This window comes from Panthera tigris, chromosome B3, assembly GCF_018350195.1.
Source record: "Panthera tigris isolate Pti1 chromosome B3, P.tigris_Pti1_mat1.1, whole genome shotgun sequence".
Lineage (NCBI taxonomy): Eukaryota > Metazoa > Chordata > Mammalia > Carnivora > Felidae > Panthera > Panthera tigris.
Window position 1 is genome coordinate 60,003,695 of NC_056665.1, and position 27,583 is coordinate 60,031,277.

Consider the following 27,583-nt stretch of genomic DNA (forward strand, 5'->3'; position numbering starts at 1 on the left):
GTTCACATTTTTGTTAAATGTTCTATAAAACCAGTATCACTTAAATGGAAGGTGGGACGCCTGGATGGCTCAGTCAGTTAAGCATCCGACTCTTGGTTTCAGCTCAGGTCTTGTCAGCATGCTGACAGCAGGAAGCCTGTTTGGGATTCTCTCTCTCCCTCACTTTGTGCACCCCCCCCCCCCCCCCCCCGCCAAATAAAAATAAACTTTAAAAAATGAATTAATTTATTAATTAAATATAAGGTAAAAGTAAGAATAAATTCAATGAAAACTAAGTATTAGTTATTTACTATTTATCGTTGCCTGCTTGAAGGTCCTGAGCCCAAGGCTGTCTCCCTTTGCCACAGTAGGAGATTAGCAAGGGTTAAGAGTAAGTAGTATTAAAGACATATTCCCACTAAACTGAAAGTAATCATTCACACCTGGAAATAATTTTTAAAAATGGAGACAGTAGTGCTTTTATCAGGGTTTTAAAAATTTCATGGCACTGTACCACTTGAAATAATCTCCTGTATCAGTTATTACAGTGGTACTTTCTCATACATAAGAAACTACATGGTGGTGCTTTGTTACAGATGTTGTATATTACCTTAGCCTATTTTTCACGTTTTCCTTTATTTGTTTCAGTATCTGAACATATCTTTTTTGGGGGTGCCTGGGTGGCTCAGTCGGTTGAGCGTCCGACTTCGGCTCAGATCATGATATCGCGGTTTGTGAGTTCAAGCCCTGCATTGGGCTCTGTGCTCTGTGCTGACAGCTCAGAGCCTGGAGCCTGCTTCGGATTCTGTGTCTCCCTCTCTCTCTGCCCCTCCCCCACTTCTGCTCTGTGTCTCTCTATCAAAAATAAATAAAATGTAAAAAAAAATTTTTTTTTGAATATATCTTCTTTTTTTTTTTAACAGGGAGAAAAATGAAAGATACTATTGTGTCCTTTTCAATGATGAACACCATTCATATGACCACGTCATATACAGTCTACAAAGGGCTCTTGACTGTGAGCTTGCAGAGGCCCAGTTGCACACCACTGCCATAGACAAAGAGGTTCGTGAGCTTCATTTGAATTGTGCTCTCTTAAGTCAGCTTCCTGAGAATTGGGTGTTGACTGAACTCTTGCTGAGTGCTCTTTAGTATTGTGTTGGGAACAGTCATCCCCTTTCTTTATTTCTTAGGTCCTAGGTAAATTGGTTAAAACTTGATTTTTCTGTGTATCATAATTGTAGATAACTATTACCTTTCCTCTTTCATTCTAAATAATTAGAAAGTTATTGAATATTCTGGCAAAAAGTAGTTAAGACTGTCAGCTTTAGTCTGTTTCTATAATTTATTGAAATAGCATTCCATAATTTATGGAGTGCATGAATGTATGAATTTTGACATTTTTTAATGTTATTACAACTATTTTTAGCGTAATACTGATTCTGTGGTTCTGCTTTTTAAAAATATCTTTCCAAAGTAAAATGTCTTTCCAAGTAAAAAAGTATTATTAACCTAATCCCTGTCCGTGAGAGGAGTGTAATATAGTGGAAGAAGCAGTGTGGCATTAGTAAGTGTAGTGATCTAGGGCTTGAGGAATCAATATCCTGGTCACACCTGTAACCCACTAGTGGATCACAAGTGTGTTATGGAACACATGTTGAGGAACTTGTAAGTTCATTCATGAAAAGTATTTAAAATATATAGCAGGAGTTCAGTAAAAACCTAAGTTATTCTTGGATAGGAATGGAATACACTATAATAAGTAAAGAACTGATACTATTGCCAAGGAGAAAATCCAGCATCCTAAAGTATATTCTCTACGAGCAGTATCAAAAGTTCTGAAGCTTCACAAATGTGTTAAACATTTAGGTTTGTCATCCAAGTATTGTCCATCTTACGACTTTTAGGCAGTTGGCACATAATTATAATAATTCAGAGCTCATTAGGCCTTTGGGCTATACATTACTTATTGATTGGGATTATCATTCTACTACTGAATTCTCATGTTTGTTTATAATTAGGGTCGTCGGGCTGTCAAAGCAGGTGCTTTTGCTGCTTGTCAGGAAGCAAAGGAAGATATAAAGGTAATTTTCTGAATTAGGATGAAGGAGAATTTTAAGAGGAATTCACATTACAAGAGCCAAAGTAGAACAATTACAATGTTGAAGTGGTTTGGCATCCTAAGTAAAGATAGGATTGGGCCATTTAGTCCCAGAGATTTGAAGCTATAAGTGTCATGTTTTTTTGGAAAAATAGATTACTTCGTTAAAACAAGATAAAAATTCTAAAACTAGTTTTTTGTTTTGTTTTAAATACTTTTTTCATTTGTAGAGTCATTCAGAAAATGTCTCTCAACATCCACTTCACGTAGAAGTATTACACTCTGAGGTTATGGCTCACCAGAAATTTGCTTTGCGTCTTGGCTCCTGGATGAACAAAATTATGAGCTATTCAAGTAAGCATATTACCTGTTTTTCTTATTTCTCATAAACTACTGGTTTTTGAAATAGCCACAAAGTTTAAAATGTCATTGAGTATACTGGGTCACCTGGGTGGCTCAGTCAGTTAGGCGTCTGACTTCGGCTCTGGTGATCATCTTGCAATTTGTGGGTTTGAGCCCTGCATCGTGCTCTTTGCTGTTGGCACAGAGCCTGATGGATTTGGATCCTCTATCCCTCTCTCCTACTTCCCCTCTCCCACTTTCTCTCTCTCAAAATAAATAAATAAACTTAAAAAAATGTCATTGAGTATAAAATTAAAAAATTTTTTTGGCTTATACATTTTGATTAATTTTCAGAATTGCTTTTTTTTTTTAATTTTTTTTAATGTTTTATTTATTTTTGAGACAGAGAGAGAGACAGAGCATGAGCAGGGGAGGGGCAGAGAGAGAGGGAGGCACAGAATCAGAAGCAGGCTCCAGGCTCTGAGCTGTCAGCACAGAGCCCAACGCGGGGCTCGAACTCACAAACTGTGAGATCATGACCTGAGCCGAAGTCGGATGCTCAACCAACTGAGCCACCCAGGCGCCCCCAGAATTGCTTTTCAAGTGCCATAGCTAATACTTTGTAAAGCTTTCGATTCTTTTATATTGATAGAATTCTTGATATCAGACTGTGGGAAAGTAATGTTAATTTTTTTCATGTTATTGTAGGAAATGTACTTGTGGAAGAAATATTGTGAGAATAAAAGTTACCTGACTTCTTTCGTTTATAGGTGACTTTAGACAGATCTTTTGCCAAGCATGCCTTAGAGAAGAACCTGGCTCTGAGAATCCCTGTCTCATAAGCAGGTTAATGCTTTGGGATGCAAAGCTTTATAAAGGTAGGTAGGTCTTTGCTTATGCTGCTTGCCATGAAGCATGACCTTAAAGTAGAGCTATAATCTTTTTTGTTTATTAAATCAGTGATCTTGATTGATAAGATATTATATTTTAAAGGAAAGTTAACCAATCAGTGTGTATTCTTCTGTGTTAAAACCTGGGGATGTTGCCTTTTAATTATAGTGCCATTTTGTTTAGTCAGGGCCAATAAAGAATACTTAAGAGTATATATTCATGTAGTGGTGCCATTATTAACACTATGTTCATTTTTATTTTTACAATACAAATGTAGAACAAAAAGTAAAAGGTGAGAAAGAAGGCTAAAGGGGATAGAGAAGGGAAGACAGAGTAAGAGTAATTTTGAGTGAAATCGAATAAAAAGGAATAGAGAAAGTTTGGATGAGGTAGAATGAAGTAAGGTAAAGTGGAGGGGCAGAATGAGAGGGAAAACGCACATGTGTAAGTATTTTAAGTATTAAGTATTAATATAATTAAATGTTAATGTAATAAATACTACTCATATTTGATTCCTTTAGGTCTATTAGTATGTTAATTTTTTTGGTAATATTCTGCCATCTCGTATAGCTGGCATTTTTTTTTTTTTTGCCTTGGTGATTCTCTTCCACTTCCCCCCAAAATTATCTGCAGGTGCCCGTAAGATACTTCATGAATTGATCTTCAGCAGTTTTTTTATGGAGATGGAATACAAAAAATTCTTTGCTATGGAATTTGTGAAGGTAATTGGTCTTTAAAATACATATCAGTAATAGAAAAAGAAAAACATTTTGTAAAGAGAGTTGTAGAAACAAAGGGGATAATTTTGAATTTAGAATTTAATTTTGTGATTTGTCAAAGGCTCATTTTTTTTTTTCACATTTGATAGTATGGAAGCAGTAGTCTAGAAGAGGAGATAGGTGGAAAAAGATCTATTATTTGCCTGGACAGAGCATTTGGAGGTTACCACATTTACACATGCATTCATTCTTCCTGATCATTTGTCTGTCTTATAACAAATAAAATTATAACAAGAAGTGACTAGCTGAAAGACACAGCATCGAAAAGGAACAGATATGCATGCTAAAGGGAATTAAACAGGCAAGAGTTATACTTAATGAGGCTAAAACATAAAGATAAAACTTACAGCTTTTTGTTTTATTAATCTATTGTATATCCCTTACATTGTTTTATTTATGTATTTTTGGGCAGAGGGGTCTATCTCTCAAGTTGCATTGCAAGGTAATACATAACAGACTTTTTGAATCTTCCACTTTGCCTCATACAAAGGTATATCCAAGGGGTGCCTGGCTGACTCAGTTAGTAGAGCATGTGACTCTTGATCTTAGGGTTGTGAATTCAAGTCCCATGTTGGGTGTGAAACCTACTTTAAAAAATGATAATAATTAATAAAACAGTTTTTAAAAAGTATCCAGTGGATACTTGTTGGTTTCTTCTGATTTTGGGTTGCAGGCAGTTCTATAAAACTTAAAAGGCTGGATCCAGGATGGAACTAGAAGCAGAGAGTGAAATAATGACAGTTGAAAGCAAATGATACTGTGGGACAAGAAACCTGCACTCTCTGGATTTTAGGAGTAGATTGTTAAAAGTAACTGAGACATTCCATTTCCTGAAAGATGATAACAACTCAAGCTATTAACTCTATTCTTCTAAAACTCTTACTCAAGCTATTAACTCTATTCTTCTAAAACTCTTCTTTAAGAGATAGAATATTGGACCATATATGTGATCTGAAATGAGTTTTTTTTCTTATATGAAAACAGTTCTCCTATTTAAATTTTGTTTTTTTGACCACGGTTACTTCTTTGTAGAAATTCTAGTGGATAAAATTAAATATGTGGTTCAGGGATCTAACATGATGCTTGATACATGAGTGGATGTATTATTTTTGTTCTCCCAGTATATTAGGTTTGATTTTCAGCTAGTATAGTTGAGAAGTTATCTGCAGCTGGCATTCATTTTGCTTAAGGCTGGAATGAATCTGATGGGTTTACTAGGTCATATCAGTTTTTAAATAATTTGAATATTGCCTCTGCCCTATACCATTGGGATAGAATCTGTTAAAGGTTGTCCCAGGCTTTGTTTAGAGAAAGGATATACTGTACCACTGCACTTCTCTGTGATTTTTTTTTTTAACGCGCGTGCGCGTGTGTGTGTGTGTGTGTGTGTGTGTGTGTGTTGGTTTTTGGCTTTTTATACCTTTTATAGTTAACACTTCCAGCTCTGCGAGATTGGGTTAACTGAATTCATGTTTGGTCTTTTGTTTGTTATTTTTCTTTTTTTTTAATATTAAAAGATTGTTTTTAATGTTTATTTTTTAAACTTTTTTTTTAATGTTTATTTATTTTTTAGAGAGACAGGGAGAGGGCATGAGTTGGGGAGGGGCAGAGAAAGAAGGAGACACAGAATCCGAAGCAGGCTCCAGGCTCTGAGCTGCCAGCACATAGCCCGATGTGGGGCTCGAACCTACAAACCTTGAGATCATGACCTGAGCCGAAGTCAGATGCCCAACCAACTGAGCCACGCAGGCACCTCAATGTTACTTGTTTTTGAGAGAGACTGGGGGGGGGGGGGGGGTAGACAGAGCGTAAGCAGGGGAGGGGCAGAGAGAGGGAGGCAGAGAATCCAAAGCAGGCCCCAGGCTCCGAGCTGTCAGCACAGAGCCTGATGTGGGGTTCAGACTCATCAACCATGAGATCATGACCTGAGCAGAAGACACATGCTTAACCGAACGGAGCCACCCAGGCACCCCTGTTTGTTATTTTTCTAATATATTTTATTTAGGGCGCCTGGGTGGCTCAGTCGGTTGAGCGTCTGACTTCGGCTCAGGTCATGATCTCGCGGTTTGTGAATTCGAGCCCCATGTTGGGCTCTGTGCTGACAGCTCAGAGCCTGGAGCCTGTTTTGAATTCTGTGTCTCCCTCTCTCTCTGCCCCTCCCCCGCTCATGCTCTGTCTCTCTGTCTCTCAAAAATAAATGTAAAAAAAAATTATTATATTTCATTCACTGTATTGTCTTTTTCTAAGAAATAGGAATTATAGGGGTGTCTGACTGGCTTAGTACAGTATGCAACTCTTGATCTCGGGGTTATAAGTTCAAGCCCCATGTTGGGTGTAGAGATAACTTTTTAAAAAAAATCTTAAAAAAGAAATAGGAATTATAGTACACATATACATAGAAACATCTATAGCATGTATTAAAATTGGGATTTTAAAAGTTTTCAGTAATTTAGAATTGATTTTCCATTTATTATATCTTTCAGTATTATAAACAGCTGCAGAAAGAGTATATTAGTGATGATCATGACAGAAGTATCTCAGTAACTGCACTCTCAGTTCAGATGTTTACTGTTCCTACCCTGGTATGTATTGATCATTTCTTTGCAGTCTTCCCAAGTAAAACCTGTTTTGCTTTTTAAGAACTCTGTTTAGTATCAAATCAAATTAAAATGATGTCAAAATCTCTATATTGGGCTAATTTCATTTGGAAGATTGAATGATACTTCATTGATACCTGCATACTTTAGTGGGACCTGAGGACAAGGTAGTTTGTGGAGTGGGAGTGACAGCATGACTGCTGTCCAAAAGTCCCGATCCCTGTGAGAGGAGACAAGAGCTGGTTTCTCAGAAACCAGGCTAACTTAAGAGGAGTGCCTTTTCAATACCCAAACTGTTTTGGGGGTTTTTTTTTTGTTTTTGTTTTTTTGGCTATTCTTTTGTTCTTTAGTTATTGTTTGGTGGGGAGGGGCAGATAGATGAAGATAAAACAAAGCTGGAGGGGAAAGTATGACGGTGAAGCATTTGCATGAGATAGGTGCTGATATGGTGCTGCTTAAGCTTGGGAGGAAAGTGGAAAATTCTGCCTTTTTTTTTTTTTTTTTTGGTACTACTTCTTTTCCTGTTTCTTCTGGGTGGTTTGGTTAACTATTCTTACCTTCTCATTTCAAAGGCTAGAGAAGAAGATGGAGAGTAGACAGTGGATTAGGAGTGACTGGGAGATGCGGGAATAGATAGTAATATGATAGAAGTCATGACGTATATCTATGTTTGTTCTGCTTTGCTCATCATGTGATTATTGATGGTAAACATTTATGTTGACAATCTGTGTGATGGGCTTGGAGTGTCCAACAGGTGTTTTCTAGTTACTGGGGAGTAAGGAATTTTTACCTTTAGAAAAAAACTTCTCAGAAATAGCTATTCTGTGAGACTAAGGGTTATGTACTCAGTAAACATTTAGTTAAAATGACTCACTGACCAGCCAAATGCGTGAGTAAATTAAGTCCATACTATCATGAGTTAATTATAAAGACAATATTCTTGAAATATTTGCAGGCTCGACATCTTATTGAAGAACAGAACGTTATCTCTGTCATTACTGAAACTCTGCTAGAAGTTTTGCCTGAATACTTGGACAGGAACAATAAATTCAACTTCCAGGGTTATAGCCAGGACAAATTGGGAAGAGTATATGCAGTAATATGTGATCTAAAGTAAGTTGTTCAAGTCAAAAGTTACCTGTTAATCACAGTGCTTTTGTATTCCGTTTTATAAATAAACTACTGATCCTTTTGGTTATCTAGAATTCTCCTTATAATCATGACAAGTACAAAGAACTTTTAATGTGTCATGTTAATAATTGTTTTAAGTGAACGCTTTTTATAGAGTTAAAACCAGGTTAATAAGGAAGGTATTAAGGAGGGACCTGTTACAGGAACATAGGGTCTCTCAGGGTCACTGAATGTATCTCCATTGTAATTACCATGTCTTTCACTCACTTTCATTCATGCACTTTGGTTCTGTCCTTCTTCTGTAGTCTCTTTGTGCATAGTTTTCAGATAATCTTGTTGATGTGAGTTTCTTTTTAACTCCTTTCATACATACAAATAAGTTATTGATACTTTTTGTTTGTTTGTTTGTTTTTTTTGGCTGAAGAGGCTAGAGTTGCCTTTTAAACTAAAGTTGAAATCACATAACATCACATTTGGGATCATTGGACTTAAAAGGAAATAAGTTTCAGGGTGTCTGGGTGGCTCAGTTGGTTAAGCATCTGACTTCAGCTCAGGTCATGATCTTACGCTTTGTGGGTTAGAGCTCCGTGTTGGGCTCTGTGCTGACACCTTGCTCAGAGCCTGGAGCCTGCTTTGGATTCTGTGTCTCCTTCTCTCTCTGCCTCTTCCCTGCTTGCACAGTCTCAGTCTGTCTCTCAAAAATAAATAAATACTAAAAAAAAGAAGTAAGTTTCCATTTATTTTAGAATTGGTGAATATTATAAGAGTTGTGATATTTCAAGTATTCAGTAAATCATAAGCTTCAAAAAATTCTTTTCTTGGGGTGCTTGGGAAGCTCAGTTGGTTAAGGGTTCAACTCTTGATTTCACCTCAGGTCATGATCTCACAATTTGTGAGACTGAGCCCCACATTGGACTCTGTGCTGACAAAGGAGCCTGCCTGGGATTCTCTCCCTCTCTCTTCCTTCCCAGCTCAAGTTCGTGCTTGTGCGCTCTCTCTCTCTCTCTCTCTCTCTGTGTCTCTCTCTCAAAATAAATAAACTTTAAGAAAAATATTAAAATATTTTCTTTTAAGAATATATTAAAACAAAAGCATTTCATTTAGTTTATTGTTTAAAATAAAGTGCTCCAAGGGATATATATATATATATGATTAATTGTTTCTAATCTCCAAGGGGGAAAAATCATTCTAAATTTCTCTGCTTTTTTAAAAAAATTTTTTAAGTTTATTTAATTATTTTGAAAGAGAGTGCAAGTGGGGGAGGGAGAGAGAGAATCCCAAGCAGGTTCTGCGCTGTCAGTGCAGAGCCCTATGCAGGGCTTGATCTCAGGAATTGTGAGATTATGACTTAAACTGAGATCAAGAGTCAGGGGCTTAACCAACTGAGCCACCCAGGCAAGTAATTTTGTCTACTTTTAGTGACCATTTAGTGCATTGAGAGGTGGAAACATACTTCCAAACAACCTAGAAATAGTCTGCTTAAAAATACACTTGACAGATTTCTAGAATTATGCATTGGATCCTTGATATTATTAAGGAAGAAGTTTCCAGATTTTTTCAGATTCCTCAGTTTTTAAATATGATTATACATCTTTCTCTAAAGTTCAGCAAATTGTTATGTCATCACAACCTCAGTACAGAGATGGTAGATGAATTCAGTAGTGAATCATCACTTACCAGCGTGCTTCACAAATTATGCATAAATTACATGTATGCAAAACAAACAAGCAAAAAATACACAAAAATTCCAAATGGCAGTACTTAAAATTATCAGTGTTAAATCAGAGTATTCATTATTCCTTCTTTGTACAGGTGAAGTCTCTATACTGCTGCTCTCATTACTGTGAAATATTCTTGTAGCTGACTTATGTTTTTTATCCAGGGAAGTTGTGCATAATCACTTCATTGTTTTATCACATTTTATTTTGTTTTATCAATTTCTGACTCTAGTTATTCTCTACAATAAATAATTGAGAGTTAACACACCTCTAGATACTTAGCCGTATGTTAAAACTTTAGGGTTACTGGTTTGAAAGTTTACTTTAAAGTTTTCCAGTCTTCTGATGCTTATTACAACTTCTTAACATCCTTACTTAAGTCAAGAAATCTATAATGACAAGGAGAAGGGGAAAATAACACATTCTGAGCTCCTGGAAAATCTGTACTGTGGCTGTCCAGATGTGACAGGCTAGGTTGCTTCTAAGTTCACTTAAGTAGACTAACTTCTGAGAAGTCAGGCTTAGCTTTGACATATGCCTCTCTAGAGCCTTCACATTTTGCTGTATAATTCTAGCTCTGCCCAGAGCTTCTTGTTACTTTAAGAAATCAGAATCCATAGTTTTGATGAATCAACATTGTCTTTAGCTCTGAAAATCTTAAAATTATCACAAAATGGGGAAGTGAAATATTTCTTTGTTTTTTGAAATGATAGGTATATCCTGATCAGCAAACCTACAGTATGGACAGAAAGATTAAGAATGCAGTTCCTTGAAGGTTTTCGGTCTTTTTTGAAGATTCTTACCTGTATGCAGGTATGATATTTCTATTCATCAGTAAGATAAATATTAAAAATTTAGCCCCAGTTTTTGTTTCTTTTAAGCAAATTGTGGTTGTTATGTAAGGAAGACTATATCTAGCAAAGTAGAAATAAAATTTAAACACTGCTTTACTGATCCCGCTTTAATAGATATTTAATAGGTATAATTCTATATACTTCAGTTAACTACTGCTATTACCAGTAATGTTTATTGATTGTGATATGGTAGTAAGCACTTTACATGCATTATCTCTCCTGAGCATCATAGCAATCTTATGAGGTAGCTACTGTTATTATCTTCATTTTACATATAAGGGAATTGAAGTCTAGAAATAATTTGACCAGGGTCATGCAGCTAGAAAGTGACAGAGCTGGGATTTGAACCCATGCATTATGACCTTGTATAATAGCCATGTTAAAAAGCTATGCATATATGATTATAAATTCTGACAATTTCATATTCTGACAGTAGAAGAGCGAAGAAAAAGGGCCTATGTGTGTAATATGCATATATATATATACATATATATATATATATATGTAGAGAGAGAGAGAGAGAGAGTTTGTGCGTGTGTGTGTGTGTGTGTGTGTGTGTGTGTGTGTGTGTGTAATCACTCTTTTCTTATAGGGAATGGAAGAAATCAGAAGACAGGTTGGGCAACACATAGAAGTGGATCCTGACTGGGAGGCTGCCATTGCTATACAGATGCAATTGAAGAATATTTTACTCATGTTCCAAGAGTGGTGTGCTTGTGATGTAAGTAAAATTTGTTAGTAAGATCAGTGCTTTTTTTTTTTTTTTTTTTTTTTTTAGAAAGAGAGAGCGTGTGAGCTAGGGAAAAGGGGAGAGAGAGGGAAAATCTTGGAGCCCAACATGGGGCTTGATCCCATGACCCTGGGATCATGACCTGAGTCAAAATCAAGACTTGGACTCTCAGTTGACTAAGCCATCCACGTGCCCCAGGATCAGTGGGTTTTAGGTGCTCTAATGATTATCAGTAATAAGGTTTTATGTAGCGACTTCCTTGCTATAAGATTTTATTATTTAAATAGTTGTGTATTTGAACTTGTCTTCCTGAATTTAGGAAGAAAATCCAGTTTTTTATGTTTGATTTAAAAATGTGCTCCATGGTAGTTTGATTTATCTCTGGGAATAGTGGGGTTTGAAAAATACAACAGAGGTGCCTGGGTGGCTCATTTGGTTGAGCATCCCACTTTGACTCAGGTCATGATCTCATAGTTCGTGAGTTCGAGCCCCGCGTTGGGCTCACTGCTGTCAACGCAGAGCCTGCCTTGGATCCTGTGTCTATTCCCCTCTATCTGCCTCTCCCCAACCGGTACTCTCTCTCTCAAAAATAAATGTTTCAAAACAATACAACAAAATACATTTATTTATTTGTGTATTCATTTATTTCCTTGGACATGAATACTAATAATATGAAAATTAGGACTACATGGACTTTAAAATACTTTGGTAGTAGAGAATAGTGGATATTTATGCAATCATGAGCTCTGTTGTACATGTTAAACCATTAAGAATATTAATTTCCAAACACAGAGCTAATGTATCTCCTTACACAATAATTTGAGACCATAATCCTCTTCAAACACACAGTCCTACCCCAGATTCCCTTTTTGGGAAGGATGACCTCATTTATTTCTGTTTTGAGAAAATCACCATTATCTGAGTCAAATTCTTTCATTTTCCCTGGTTTCTCTGTGCTGCTGACATGACATAATCTATTCACTACGTTTCTCTATGTCTTCACAATTGGTCTCTTTCTTTGCATTCCTTTCTTTCTAAAACTAAGGTCTCTACCTAGGCTCTTGGTCCTGAGCTACATTACTTCATCCTGGAGTTGGCTTCCTCACTTGTCTCCTCTGGTATTTCCCATTCTTTGATTCACTTGCCTACACACACAGGACGCACCTGTCCTTAACATCAACAAGAGTAAAATCCCCTTACTTGTCTCTGCTACCTCTGTGAACTGTGAGCTCTGTTATTTCCTCCTCTCTTCTGCTTCCCCACCAGCAGTTGGTCACAGGTTCAGAGTGGCAGTCATACAGACATGATAGAATTTAATCTAGCACTGTAGCTTTGTGGAACAATAAGGACAGGAAATATTGTCCAGCAACTAGCCAGAGCACATATTTTTTGGCAACCATCACCTTTATGGAAGGCATGCATAGTTGTTGGAGATGAGGTCAGAGTATGTGTTGTTCATCTTGACATTTGCCAAACCCTCTGCAGCCATCTATACTTGCTGTCATCTCTCTAGCTTCTGAAACTTCTTTAGGGTCTGGCTTCTGCCCTTACAAATTGATTGGAACTGCTTTTTGAAAAAAATTCAGAGGATCTTTATAGTAACCAAATTCAGAGGGTCTTACTCTAAGTCCCCATTTTCCTGCAAATGTCTGTAGCATTGTTTTCTCTTGAATACCTAATCTTTTTGAAACTTTCTTTCCCTTTGATTTTTACAAGTCTACATTATTATAATACTTCTGTTACTGATTCAACATTTCAATCATTGATTGCCTTTTTTTTTTTCCCCAATTCCTTCTGACTACTAAATGATACATTCTGAATATTCTCTTTCTTACAGGTCTTTCATTTCTACCACCTCATTTAAAACTGTGGAGCTATAGTATTCTATTTGTGTGCTAGACATTCCTGCTTAGATCTTACACTTACATTTCAAATTCAGAATATATTAAATTGGTTTGTCATCATTTCTTTCTACTTCAACTTAACATTTTCCCTTCTTGACTTCCAGTTTTCAATTAATGACACTGATTCAGATGAGATTGGGTGCGTTCAGAGTCGTATGGCTGTGATTCATGCCATATCAAGACAATGACACTATGATTCATACATTCATCCACACAGAAAATCTCAGAGCCACTGCATTCTCTGTGTTAGATGTTAGCAGAGTTTTCAGGGGGAAAAAGTTCTATGTTCACATAAGATTGAGAAATGTTAGGTTGAACAAAATCAAGTATGATTTTTCTTTCTAATGCCACTGAACTTTTCCAACCCTTTATGGTTAAAAAAAATTTTTTTTAATGTTTTTATTTATTTTTGAGAGAGGAGAGAGACAGAGTGCCAGCAGGGGAGGAGTAGAGACAAGGGGAGACACAGAATCCGAAGTAGGCTCCAGGCTCTGAGCTGTCAGCACAGAGCCCGACATGGGGCTTGGACTTGTGAACTGCGAGATCATGACCTGAACTGAAGTCGGATGCCTAACTGACTGAGCCACCCAGGCGCCCCTCAAGCCCTTTAAATTATTCAGTGTGCTAATTTCTAAGTGGAATATTCCCAAAATTTATTGGACCATAGCATTTGTTTCTCAGGATAAAATCAGTGTGAAAAACACTGTCTTGAAAAGTGAGTTTGACTCCTCTCTCCCTGATGTGAGTTTTCCTTAGCCTAAGTTTATTTTACAATTCTAACTTATTTCCTGTGAGTTCATTTTCTTTTTCCCTGACTGCCCCCATCCTAGTTAAGACCCTTATCACCTTAGACTTAGACTTCATAGTAATCTTCCTGTTGGTTCCCTTGTTTCCTAACATCACTCTCTCCAATCTGTCATCTTCATTGACACCCATTAATTCTTCTTGAAGCAGCATGTTGACATTGTTACACTTGAGACACCATCAGTATATTCCCATACTGGTGGCAAGGCATATTTCCAGCTGCACTGCTCATTAATTTCATCCATAAAGCCTTTCATTTATCTAGTGTTTATTCCTTTACACTGCCTGCACAAGAGTTGTACTTCCCCTTTTTTCTCTGTTTACTCTTATATCTCTGCTTATTATACCACTGTCACCTCATTTTTCCCCATAAATTCTGCATATTCTTTTAGACCCCACTCAAAACTGCTTTCACAAATAATGTCTTCCCATTTGTTTGTAATTCTTTTTCCTCCCTCTTAGAGTAATTCGTTTGTACAATTTACATAGTACTTAAAATGTTTTACTTTGATTGTGTGTGTGTGTGTGTGTGTGTGTCTGTCTGTCTTATGTTTCCAACTAGTTTGCAGATCCTGTGGAAGTAACTGTGCTATACATGGAACAATTTTGTGCTTATATTTACTAAATATTTATTGAATGGTGTGGTAAAGTAGATAACTTGTTAATCTGTGTACATTTTTAATTTCCTTTTAGGAAGAACTCTTACTGGTGGCTTATAAAGAGTGTCACAAAGCTGTGATGCGGTGCAGTACAAGTTTTATATCTAGTAGCAAGACAGTAGTACAATTGTGGGGTCATACTCTGGAAACTAAGTCATACAAGGTATCTGAAGATCTTGTAAGCATACATCTGCCACTCTCCAGGACTCTTGCTGGTGAGTGTTTGTTTTTTGCATCTTTCTATTAGCTTTGTTTTTTAGATATTCAGAGTAGTAGAACTATTTCTGTTTTTGTTCTGTACTCATTATATACAAACATATTCATATCACACTGCAGTTAAGAACTGTCACTGTCCTTCAAAGAGTTGTCACCAGAACATTGATCTCGGGATGCTTGTTTACCTGGGCCTTTTGTTATTTGGGTCAGCTAATGAATCCTTTTAATATACACTGAAGGATTAACTTGGTAACTCATTTCCCACCCCAATTTAAATATGGTAAAATCTTGTTGCTGGTTTTTGTGGGGTTTTTTTCACTGAAGTATAGTTAACACACATTGTTACTGGTTTTTAACCCTCTTCTCTATGAGATTACACCAGTGTGTTATCTTTGTTGTTATTCCTTTCACCACTAAAAGAAAGAAATAAGATTCTCTTTAATCATTCTTTGATTTGCATTTCCATGTAAATTGGTCCTGTCAGGTTTTTTTTTTTAATAACTTTATGTAAGTGTATGTATGTATTTATTTATTTTTGAAGAATGCTGATAGCAGCTTTCTATTTAGTTAGTTAGTTAGAAAGTAAGGAAGCTCCATGCTTCCTTGAACTCACAACCCTGAGATCAAGAGTTGCATGCTCTACTGACTGAGCTAGCCAGATGCCTCTACGTTTATATTTTTAATTGTGGTAAATATACATATAACATAAAATTTATCATTTGAACCATTTTAAAATGTATAGTTCACTGGCATTAAGTACATTCATATTGCTCTGCAGTCATCAACCACCATCCATCTCCAGAATATGTTTCATCTTCCCAAACTGAAATTCTGTACCTGTTCAGCATAACTCCTCAATCCCCCACTCCCTGCAGTCTATGGAAGTCACCATTCTACTTTCCACTTGTATGTTTGACCCCTATAAGTACCTCACTTAACTGAAATCATATACATATCCTTTATAACTGGCTTATTTCACTTAGTGCAATATCCTTAGTTTACCCATATTGTAGCATGTGTCAGAATTTCCCTCCTAGTTAAGACTGAATAATATTCCATAGTTTGTATATACCACCTTTTGCTTATCCATTTGCCTACGAATGGATGCTTGGGTTCCTTCTACCTTTTGGCTGTTGTGAATAATGTTGCTGTGAGTATGAGTGTACAGGTATCTGTTTGAGTCCTTGTTCTTAGTTCTTTGATGTATGTACCATAAGTGTAATTGCTGGTTCATAAAGTAATTCTACTTTTTAATTTTTTGAGGAACCACCAAACTCTTTTTCATAGCAACTGCACTGTTTTACATTCCCACCAGCAGCGTACAAGGGTTCCATTTTTTCCTGCATCCTCACCAACACATCTTCTTTCCTGTATGTTTTTTTTAATAGCCATCCTAATGAGTGAAGTGGTAGTTCATTGTTTTTGTTGTTGTTGTTGTTTTAAGTTCATTTATTTATTTTGAGAGAGACAGCATAATCCTGGGAGGGACGGACAATGAGAGAGAGAATGCCAAGCAGGCTCCACACTGTTAGCACAGAACCTGATGTGGGGCTTGAACCCATGAACCATGAGATCATGACCTGAGCCAAAGCTAAGAGTCGGGTGCTTAACCACCTGAGCCACCCAGGCACCCCAGTTCATTGTGGTTTTGATTTGCATTTCTCCAATGATTAGTGATTATTGAGCATCTTTTCTTGTGCTTGCCGGTCATGTTTATATCTTCTTTGGAGAAATGTCTGTTCAAGTCCTTTGTGTATTTTTTAATCAGATATTTTGTTGTTGAGTTGTTGGAGCTTTCTGTATGTTCTGGATATTAGCTATGTATCAAACATATGATCTGCAAATATTTTCTCCCATTCTTTGGAGTGCCTTTTCACTCTGTTGATATTATCCTTTGAAATTATTGCCAAATCCAATGTCATGAAGTCTATTCCCTGTTTTCTTCTAAGAGTTTTACAGTTTTAGCTCCTATGTTTAGGTTTTTGATTCATTTTTAGTTTTTGCACATGGTATAATTGATGTGATTTTACGTCACTTCTATTTTTACAAAAAGAAATACTTAAATTAGTTTTCATTTCTTTTGATTAGTTAAGAGCAGAATAAGGATGTCTTGAGAGGCAGCACAGTATTTTTATATAACGTGTAAACACACTTTGCACTATGTAGGATCTTAAATACATTAATAATACTATGTTTTAAAATTAGAAGTCAAAAGTTTGCATTTCTAAACTCAGTAAATATATATTTAAACCTCATAAGTTTCTGAACTTGAGTTAATGAGGGATACATTAACTGGGTTTATTGCTTTTTCATTTCTCTCTCTCTCTCTCTCTCTCTCTCTCTCTTTTTTTAACCTTTAGGTCTTCATGTGCGTTTAAGCAGGCTGGGTGCCGTTTCAAGACTACATGAATTTGTGCCTTTTGTAAGTGACTCTATTAAGGGCTGATTTACTTATACCCTATTTCTAAACACCTCTTGGTTGATGAGAGGGAAGAAAAATGTTGAAACCTACCTGGATAATTCCCATTTAGTAATTTTAGGTTTCTATATAAGTACATTGAAATCTAAATCACCAAAACTTGGAGTTAACTCATTCGAGCCCATCCGTTTTACAGATGAGAAAACTGAAGAATGTCTAGTGCCATGACTTTGAGACACATCCAAGCCCTCTGAAAAATAATGAAATTGTTCCTCTCTTTCAGGAGGACTTTCAGGTAGAGGTACTAGTGGAATATCCTTTGCGTTGTCTGGTGTTGGTTGCCCAGGTTGTTGCTGAAATGTGGCGAAGAAATGGACTCTCTCTCATTAGCCAGGTATGGCAAGGCCTATTCACATTCATGTGAATGTGAGTGTGTTAATTTTCTGATTGTTTTTTCTCTTATATAATTTAACCTTGTGTCTCTGGATTTTGCTATTTGCTTTCTGTTTTCTTATATGAACTCAGAAATGAAAGTTCTAGTAACCATGTAGATATTTCTCCTAGTGAGTAGATAGATTAGGTGATAGCCAGTAGAAATGTGCCCATTAACATTATGAGGATTTCCTTACCTGGAGACCTATAGTCTTCCCATCACCTTTCTTAATAGAAGGCCACTTTAACAATTTTTCCCTCTGTTCTAGAGCAAATAAAGAGAAGTACTTTTCCTAAAAGATGGGGAAACTGGACTTGTAAAGATACCACTTGGGAGAAAAATCGTGTTATGATTGATTGTAGAAATTAGTTTACTTTTATAGAAGTGGGGATTTTTAAATCAGAGGAAATAAATTCTTTTGTTGCACATGTTGAGAGAGTAATAATAAGAGCATTTTAAACTTGGAAGTATTTTCATGCCATATTTCCTTACTTTAAAATCTCACGAATCCCTTAGTGATTCATAGATTTACAGCTTTTTTTTTTTTTTTTTTTTTTTTGCCACTAAGGAGTTCTTGGAGTTTCTGGTTTAGAGAAAGTTTTAGGAATAGTGTTTGTTAAGAATTCTGTTTGAAATAAAACAATTCATGCCACTTCTATCTTTTATTTTACAGGTGTTTTACTACCAAGATGTTAAGTGCAGAGAAGAAATGTATGATAAAGATATCATTATGCTTCAGGTACCTATTGAAATTACTTTGGATACTTATGTCTTAACCTTCTTCGATTCCTTGTAGAGGGAGAGAAAAGATACAGTAATTATTTTTAACTTTATTTACTTAAATTTTTCTCACTGTTAAAACTTAATAGGGTATCATAAAAAATGGAAGGGATTACTACATTATCTTTTGCAGACTTACTTTATACTCTTTCTGACAGTCCTACTGGAGACAAATGTTTGTTCATTTAATACACATGGAACTGTCATGCTGCGTTTCTTCCACAGATTGGTGCATCTTTAATGGATCCCAACAGGTTCTTGTTACTGGTACTTCAGAGGTATGAACTTGCTGATGCTTTTAACAAGACTATGTCCACAAAAGACCAGGTAAGCAACAGAAACTGACATGTGTATCAATTCCAAAGGAAGTATTTTTGTTAACAATTTTAATCATATTTAGGATTTTTATTTCTTTATGTGTATTTCCAAAAATCACACATATACACATAACATGCATGTATATCTACATATGCACATATGTACTGTTTTTACTCTACAAAAAGTTAGAATGTTTAGATTAATAAAAGGAGAAGAAAAATCACATGAAAGACTGCCTCCTAGAAATGATCACCTTCTAAGTTTTGGTGTCTTGTTTGTTTTTGAAACAAAAATTGGATCATTTTGTATGTGCTATTTGGTTATTTGCTTTCTGTGCTTAATGAGATGTTGTGATAGGTTTAAATAAATATACCACCACTTTTTTTTATATCATAATTTTTAAAGGCTATATAGTATTGCGCTGTACAATTGCATTATACTTTGATCCCCGAATTGCTGAAGAGGTTTTCTAGTTTTTTGGTCTTATAAACATCTCTGTACCTCAGGGTTTAAACACTTGCCTAATTATTTTGTTAAGATAAATTTTTAGAAGAGGATTACCTGGAGAAAACAGTATGCTTTTTCTTAAGACTCTTAATACATATTGTCACATTGCTCTCAGAAGAGGTACTCAGATTTACACTCTTTAGCAGTGTGTACCTCTGTAGTGGCACTAGTATCTTTACTCTTTGTTGATGTGGTAGGTGAAAGGTGGTCTTTTATTTGTAGGTGTAGTTCTTTAATGAGCATTGAGGTTGACCATGTTTTCATGATTATTGGCCTTTTTCCCCCTTTCTGATAGTAAATTATCTTTCCAACCCTTTCCCCTTTTTCAGTTTCTGTTAAAGTTCCTTATTTAATAAGGATATTTTTCACTTGTATTTGTTACATTTTTCATAGCTTATAATTTGTTGTACTATGTAGTTTTGTTACATCTTCATTGCTTTCATATTTGATACAAACTTATAAAGTAGTCCTTACGTACTTTAAATTTATGAATCATGTTATTTTATTCTTTCAAATTAGAAGTTACTTGCAAAGGACCAAAGAATAGGATACAAAATACAAAGCTAATTTTTAGTCATGTTTTATACTTGGTGAAAAATGAGTATCTCATTTTGCTATACATTGCTTAAGTAAGAGGGGTGTTAAGGAAGAGTATTCTCACGAACTGGTATCTGTTATTTGAAGCCACTGTCCCACCAACCCAGGTAAGAAGGAAGTCATAAGAATTAGTTTGTTGACTTAAGGCTATATGGTAATGATAATGAAAATAATATTTGTATTGAGTTCTTATTATATGCCAGGTATTGTGAACCTTATGGAATCTGATGTCAGTAAAGGGAATTATTCACCTAATTTTCTGCTGCAGTCTGAAGGAAAATACTGGACTGCATGAACCATGAGTCTGATCCAGAAATGTATGTTTTGTAAAGGCTTTGGTTCTTTTGTAACTAATTTATTCTTTTTTGATTCAATAGGATTTGATTAAACAATATAATACATTAATAGAAGAAATGCTTCAAGTCCTCATCTATATTGTGGGTAAGATTAAAACATTAATCTTATGAGTTGTTTTCAGAGAGAGCATTAATAAAAACTATAATTTATCATCTTACCCTTCTCGCAAATACAGCATAGAATATTAGAGATTAATGTGACTAATATGATTGATGTGTTTAGAAACCTAGCTTTTAAAAAGCACAGTTCTGTTACATCTTTGTTTTTCAATACCTGATTTATAATTATTTGGTCTTGTTTTACTGGAATACGATTATCCTAGTTAGAAATGTAGATGAAAAATACCTATACATTGAGTGCTAAAAATTTTATTTATATGTGAAATTTCAAAGTAATATAGGTCTTAGTAAAAAAAATTTTTTTTTCATTGTGTCATTCTTTTTACTTTGGGTAAATATTGGCCATACTTTTTTGGTTGTTTTGTTTTTTTTTTAATGTTCTGTATTATAGACTTTGTTGATTTTACGAGCTAAGTAAAATTTCTTGACTTCTCATTCTGGATATTGTTTCTTACTTTATGGCAGCAAACATGCTTTTTATTGTTAGTTCTTAGTGAGGATTCTACCCCTGGCTAAATCTGAAAACATGGGTTCATTTTACTTGTTTTCAGAGAGTTAGTTACTGACTGGCTGCTTGTCTCAGCAGAAAGTGTGGTGAACTTCATTGCCATTGCAAAGTGAGTTGTAAATGTGTAAAAGATTTTTAAATTGATGATATACTTTATTAAAGTATAAAAACTTGAGAATTTTTATGTTTGTTCTTGGAATAGTGTGTGAAGAATTTCTAGTACTATATTTTTGCTGTTTTATATTTTTACTGTTTTATTATTGCTATTACTGTGTTTATCTAAATTTATTGGGTTTTTCCTCCTATGTGATTTGATTTTTTGTTAATACCTGCTATATTCCTGAGTACAGTAACTTCATTACTTTCATTATCATTAATATATATTAATGAGATATATATTATCATTTATATATATTATCATTTAATATGTATAATCATTAATATAATATATATTATATTATTATTTATATATACTACCATTATATATAATATATATTATCATTAATATATATGTGTTAATATATAGCATTAACTATGTAATACTATATATTAACTATATAATAGTCTATAATACATATTGTATTATTGATTTTTAGGAATTATCTATAATATATTAACTATCAGAAGCATGCCATTTACATTTTTGGGGTCTTAGATTCATGATTTGTAAAATTTGAAGGTAATCTATGTGATCTCTGAGCTTTCTTATAGCACTAAATTTCTAGAGAATACTGTTTTAGGGGGAAAAAATTGAAAGTTATAAAGTGCTTTACAAATGTTAAGAGGGATGATCTATTTGAAATGAATTCATTTCACAAAAGTCATTCTTTGGCTAATTTATAGACTTTATCAAATCTCTTAGGCAGAAGTTTCCTGCCTGTGTAATAACTTTGTTATAGATATCATAAGAGTTTATATATTACAAATCAGTGGTGACATAAGGCCAGATACCATAGGCCTTCTTAAGACAATGGGAATTAGATGCTTTCAACACCAGTTCCCATAGTTAATTTAGCTATTTTCTCTCTCTGTTTGGCAGTTTATTGAGATGAAAAATGGAAACATGGTCATGTGGGCATTTTAGCAACACCAGTCATTCCTGATACATATTACTGTTTTGTCATTTAATCCATAACAACATATTTAAGTATCTTGTTTGTGGGTTTTCACCTTATTCTGTCTTAAATAACAAGTATAAACAAAATCAAGGAAGATCTTGAAAGAAAAGCTATTGTTCACTGATGGCCAGTAGTCTTTCAATGCCATCAGCCTTTTTTCTAGTATTAGAAACACATGCTAATTTAATTGAGGGGCCTTGTTTATAATGTGTGAGTATGTGTACATATACTTCTGTGTGTGTGTGTGTGTGTGTGTGTATAGGTTAAGAGAAGGCCTGTGTTCTTTGGATCTCTTCATTTTTCTTCCTCTGTCTTTTAGCAAATAGACTTTTGTTCAGATTTAGGAATATGTCCAAATAATTTCTGGTCCCTGTCTCATAGACTTAATGCAGTATTCTGTGTATTAAGTGTTCCTGGTAGAAGAGATTTAAGTAGAAAACAATTGATTGTTTTACTTTTCTTTTCATTGTTTGTATTAGGTGAGCGTTATGTACCTGGCGTGGGAAATGTAACCAAAGAAGAGGTCACAATGAGAGAAATTATTCACTTGCTTTGTATTGAACCCATGCCACATAGCGCCATTGCCAAAAATTTACCTGAGAATGTAAGTCCAGCATTGTTGTTGTTGTTGTTTTTCTTTTTTTGGAATTGGAAACAAAACTACTTTGAAGTTTTAGGAAAATTTATTTAATGAATTTTGCAGATCTACAACTATTCATTCTTTAGTGGTATAAACTTTAATAATTCTGGACTTCTGGGCATTAGGAAACATTTTCGAAATATTATGGCTATTTGGAAAACATCTTAGAGCAAGAAACTTCTTGGCTTTTGCTTACCTCAAAATAAAAATTCTCCAGAGAAAAGGGGCCTCCTTGAAATACTGAGACTATTAGAGTTATATTAGTCTGGATCTTCTGAGAAGCAGATGTCTAAGACAAAACATTTAAGAATTTATTAGGAACAGTACGTATGAGAGAAAATGGTGAGGAAGCTTGGAAAAGCTTGGGAGCCATCAGACTGTGAGGCAAAATTGATTCCAGGTGAAAGTAAGAAGAAAGGAAGGTTAGATAGAAGCATTCTAGACTGCTGGGTAATCCCATCCAGGCTTGATGTCTTCCCCTCTATCCCACAGTGAGCCTGCATTAGTATCTCTGTTGCCTCTGACTGGAGGTCTGCAGAGTGCAGTCTCATGGCCACAGGTGATATTTAAGTTTTTGTATTTGCTGACAATTGAAGTAATAGTCCTAAAGATTATGGGTCTCGGGGCGCCTGGGTGGCTCAGTCGGTTGGGCGTCCGGTTTCGGCTCAGGTCATGATCTCACGGTCCATGAGTTCAAGCCCCGCATCGGGTTCTGTGCTGACAGCTCAGAGCCTGGAGCCTGTTTCAGATTCTGTGTCTCCCTCTCTCTGACCCTCCCCTGTTCATGCTCTGTCTCTCTCTGTCTCAAAAATAAATGTTAAAAAAATGATAAAAAAATAAAAAAGATTATGGGTCTCATATTTTTTCTTCTGGGATTTAATTATGAATTAGAACAATGATTCTTAAAAGAGAATTGGACTTATCTATCAAGGTTTTCCAGAGAAATAGAATAGAGATAAATTTTGACTGTTGGTCATTTTTCCTAAAAAAATATTTGTATCTTTTTCCAGTTTTATTGTTTGTTTTTAAATTTTTTTAATGTTTATTTTTGAGAGAGTACAAGCAAGGGAGGGGCAGAGAGAGAGAGGGAGACACAGAATCTGAAGCAGGTTCGAAGCTCTGAGCTGTCGAGCCTGATGCGGGGCTCGAACTCACAAACTGCGAGATCATGACCTGAGCTAAAGTGGATGTTTAACTGACTGAGCCACTTAGGTACCCCTTTTTCCAGTTTTATTGTTAATTGATTCTCAGACTCATTTGGCATATCACCTTCATAATTTCTACATATCCATCTACCCATTTTATAATTATTAATACATTTTAAGATTAATTTACATTTTTCTTGGCATCTTTCTAAGCAATACTATCAGTGAAATAGGTTTAGTTTCTGGATTTTTTTTCTAATATGTATTAAAATAAGTGAGTAACTATTCACAATTTTAAAAATATATAACTGTATAACATAAAATAATTTCATACACCACTAGTGATATACATATCATACTTTGCAAGAAGAATGCTTTAAGGCATACCCTAACTTCATTGCTTATCCCAAGTGCATTATTTTATTTTATTTTATTTATTTTGAGAGAGAGAAAGAGGGAGCACAAGCAGGAGGAAGGGCAGAGAGAGAGAGAGAATCCCAAGCAGGCTCTGCAGTGTCAGCACAGAGCCAGACGCGGGGCCTGAACTCACAAATTGGATCATGACCTGAGCCAGAATCAAGAGTCAGACGCTTAAGTGACGGAGCCACCTAGTCCCCCTACTATGTGCGTTATTTTAAAAGGAGGTTAAATGCCTCAATTTTTGCAAAATTATTATGTGCTTACTTTAGTATCTCAACTATGTTCTTATCCTGATTTTAAATGACTTCGTTAAAAAAAAAAAAATTCCTCGATCAAGGAAAAGTCCTGGCCAATCAGAAAATTATTATAATGCAGAAGCCAGACTACATTTGGACATCTACATGTGTTTGGCTGTAGATTCCATTTATTTTATGACCTTGGTTTTAGGTATTGGTACAGCATGGGCATGTCCTTAAATGATGTGGGTGATGAACATAATAAATAAGGAAAACTCTTTTTCTTTTTTTTTTTAAGTAGTGTCCACACCTAGCCTGGGGCTCGAATTCACAACCCCTAGATCAAGAGTCACATGCTTCACTGACTGAGCCAGCCAGGCACCCTGAGCTCTTTTTCTTTGAACTGTTGGGTGTGTGTTTGTGTGTTTATATACATAAATGTATATGAGGGCAAATTTAGATAAAATTTCTTCCTTAAGTAGTTTATTTATAGATCTTATTTCTGTTAAGAAATTGGTTCCTCAAAACAATTGGTTTCAGACCCAATTTTTTTATACTGGAAGTTGATCTTTTTTTATTGTTTATAAAGTACTTCAGGAATGCTGTTGAAATGTATTGCAGTTCACAGTAAGAGAAGGAAAAGTCATTGCATGAAGGTAAAAATGACAAAAATATTGTTTCAACAGGAAAATAATGAAACTGGATTAGAGAATGTCATAAACAAAGTGGCCACATTTAAGTAAGTACTTAATATTTATGCTTATTTTGGGAAGTAGACCAATCTTTGGTATTGTACATTGGATATTTGTAGAAGCTCTGAAGTCCTTGCCTGAACTCCTAAGAGCAAGAATGGAGTACAGATGAAAAAGGGTGAAAATGAAGGGCACACAGTTAAGCACTGAGTAATGTGTTTGTTGAAAAAAATGAGTATTTTTGCATATGTGGATGTTAAGAAACTTAGTAGAAGACCATGGGGGAAGGGAGGCAAACAATAAGAGACTCTTAAATACAGAGAACAAACTGAAGGTGGGTTGGGGTGGGGGAGAGGGGAAATGGGTGATGGGCATTGAGCAGGGCACTTGTTAGGATGAGTACTGGGTGTTGTCTGTAAGCGATGAACCATGGGAATCTATCCCAAAAACCAAGAGCCCACTTCACACACTGTTTGTTAGCCAGTTTGACAATAAATTATATTAAAATTAATTAATTTTAAAAAATGAGTATTTTTGGAAAGTATATGAGAAATACTGATTCATGATATTAAGTGACTTAAATAGTAAGTACACTTGGCCCTTCAACATGTTCAAATAGCATGAGTCCACTTACACGTGAAGTTTGTACAGTATAGTACTGTTAATGTAGTTTCTCATTTATGATTTTCTTAACATTTTCTTTTTGCTAGCTTACTTTTTGTGAGAATATAGTGTATGATACATTTAACATACAAAACATGTATTGACTATTTATGCTATTAGTAAGGTTCCTAACCAGTAGTGGGCTATTAATAGTTAAGTTTTTGATTGATGAAAGAAATAGAAGATGAACAAATAAATATTCCATGCTCATGGATTAAAAGAGTTAATATTATTAAAATCTCCATATTATCCAAAGCAATCTATAGATTCAATGCAATCCCTGTCAACATACCAACAGCATTTTCCACAAAACTAGAACAAATAATACTAAAAGTTGTATGGAACCGCAAAAGACCCCAAATACCCAGAGCAATCTTGAGAAAGAAAAAAAAGCTGAAGGTGTCCTAATTCCTGATTTCAAGGTATACTACAAAGCTATAGTAATCAAAACAGTATGGTCAGAATGACCAACATAAAAAATAGATGAAACAGCAAGTGTTGGTGAGGTTATGGAGAAAAAGGAACCCTCTTGCACTGTTGGTAGCAATGCAAACTGGTACAGCCACTGTGTAAACAGTATGGAGGTTCCTCAAAAGGTTAAAAGTAGAACTACCCTACAATCAGTAATTGCACACTGGGTATTTACCAAAAAGTACAAAAACACTAATTCAAATGGATACGTGCACCCTTATGTTTCTTGCAGCATTATTTACAGTAGACAAATTATGGAAGCAGTCCAAGTGTCCATAGACAGATGAATGGATGAAGAAGACATGGTATATATTATACACTGGAACATGATTCAGTCCTAAGAAAGAATGAAATCTTGACATTTGCAACAGTATAGATGGAGCTAGAGAGTATAAGGCTAAGCGAAATAAGTCAGAGATCAGGTCTGTAAAATATCAAATAAACTTGCTCAAATTTGTTTAAATTTCTTAATTATGAAACACAACTGAGCTGTTATCAGGACTTTGAGCTTGCCATATAGGTTTTTAGTTTTACTATTGGAATGAAATTTCTCATTTCAGTTTAAGCAAGCTGATTGAGATATGATTATTTCTTCTAGAGTTTGAGTTTTAATTACTGTTTAGGTTCTTATTTTGTCAGTATTGTATACTGTAGAAACCCTGCAGTTCATCTCTGTATTTTCTGTCCGTTTAGGAAACCAGGTGTATCAGGCCATGGAGTTTATGAACTGAGAGATGAATCATTGAAAGACTTCAATATGTACTTTTATCATTATTCCAAAACGCAACATAGCAAGGTAGGAAAGGATATCCTCTTCAGTAAATAAGCCTAAAATGCTTTATGCTTTCTAACTCTGCAGGAAATTTCGTGGTTTTTTTTTTCTATAGTTTTATATTGGTTCTCATTAATAGAGGCCATTATCTCACCCAAGAAATTAAAATTGAATCAGTAATGTTACCTAGTATACAGGCAGTATTTAAATTTTTCTGATTTACCAAAAATATCCTTTATCCCGGTCTCATGGGGAGGAGGATTCAGTTAAGGATCATGCACTTTATTTGGTGTCATGTTTCTGTAATCTCCTTTAATTTAGGATGATGTTTTTGCCTTTTTTGTCTCTCATAATATTGCCATTTTATAATATGCCATTGCCACGTAGAGTATAGGCTAGTGGTCTTTTAGAATATCCTACATTCTGAATGTATCTGATTGTATTCTCATGATTAGATTCAAATTAAATGTTTTGGGGTAAAATATTATATAGATAATACGTTGTATCAAATCAGGCACATGATGTGTATTTGTCCCATTAAGGGTGATGTTAAGTTTGATCACTTACGGTGATGTCTGGACTCGTCCTTACAAAATGAATAATTTCCAGGCCACAGTACAATGCCCTGAATATAATAGGCACGAGATGAATATTGTTGACTGAAAGAATGGGAACTAAAATCTTGA

At 35.2% G+C, this 27,583-nt stretch overlaps 1 protein-coding gene across 1 annotated transcript in view; it reads left to right on the forward strand.

The window, feature by feature from the left end:
* Positions 1–27,583, forward strand: part of UBR1 (ubiquitin protein ligase E3 component n-recognin 1) — a 133,268-nt gene that overhangs the window by 51,876 nt on the left and 53,809 nt on the right. The window contains exons 6-23 of the mRNA XM_007081724.2: positions 903–1,041; positions 1,998–2,060; positions 2,308–2,431; positions 3,190–3,297; positions 3,944–4,032; positions 6,573–6,671; positions 7,642–7,799; positions 10,249–10,348; positions 10,982–11,110; positions 14,521–14,701; positions 17,063–17,124; positions 17,405–17,515; positions 18,228–18,293; positions 18,560–18,661; positions 20,134–20,197; positions 22,338–22,462; positions 24,986–25,038; positions 26,819–26,921. Of these exons, the coding sequence (XP_007081786.2) occupies positions 903–1,041; positions 1,998–2,060; positions 2,308–2,431; positions 3,190–3,297; positions 3,944–4,032; positions 6,573–6,671; positions 7,642–7,799; positions 10,249–10,348; positions 10,982–11,110; positions 14,521–14,701; positions 17,063–17,124; positions 17,405–17,515; positions 18,228–18,293; positions 18,560–18,661; positions 20,134–20,197; positions 22,338–22,462; positions 24,986–25,038; positions 26,819–26,921 (1,876 nt within the window). The remainder of the gene's footprint in view (positions 1–902; positions 1,042–1,997; positions 2,061–2,307; positions 2,432–3,189; positions 3,298–3,943; positions 4,033–6,572; positions 6,672–7,641; positions 7,800–10,248; positions 10,349–10,981; positions 11,111–14,520; positions 14,702–17,062; positions 17,125–17,404; positions 17,516–18,227; positions 18,294–18,559; positions 18,662–20,133; positions 20,198–22,337; positions 22,463–24,985; positions 25,039–26,818; positions 26,922–27,583) is intronic.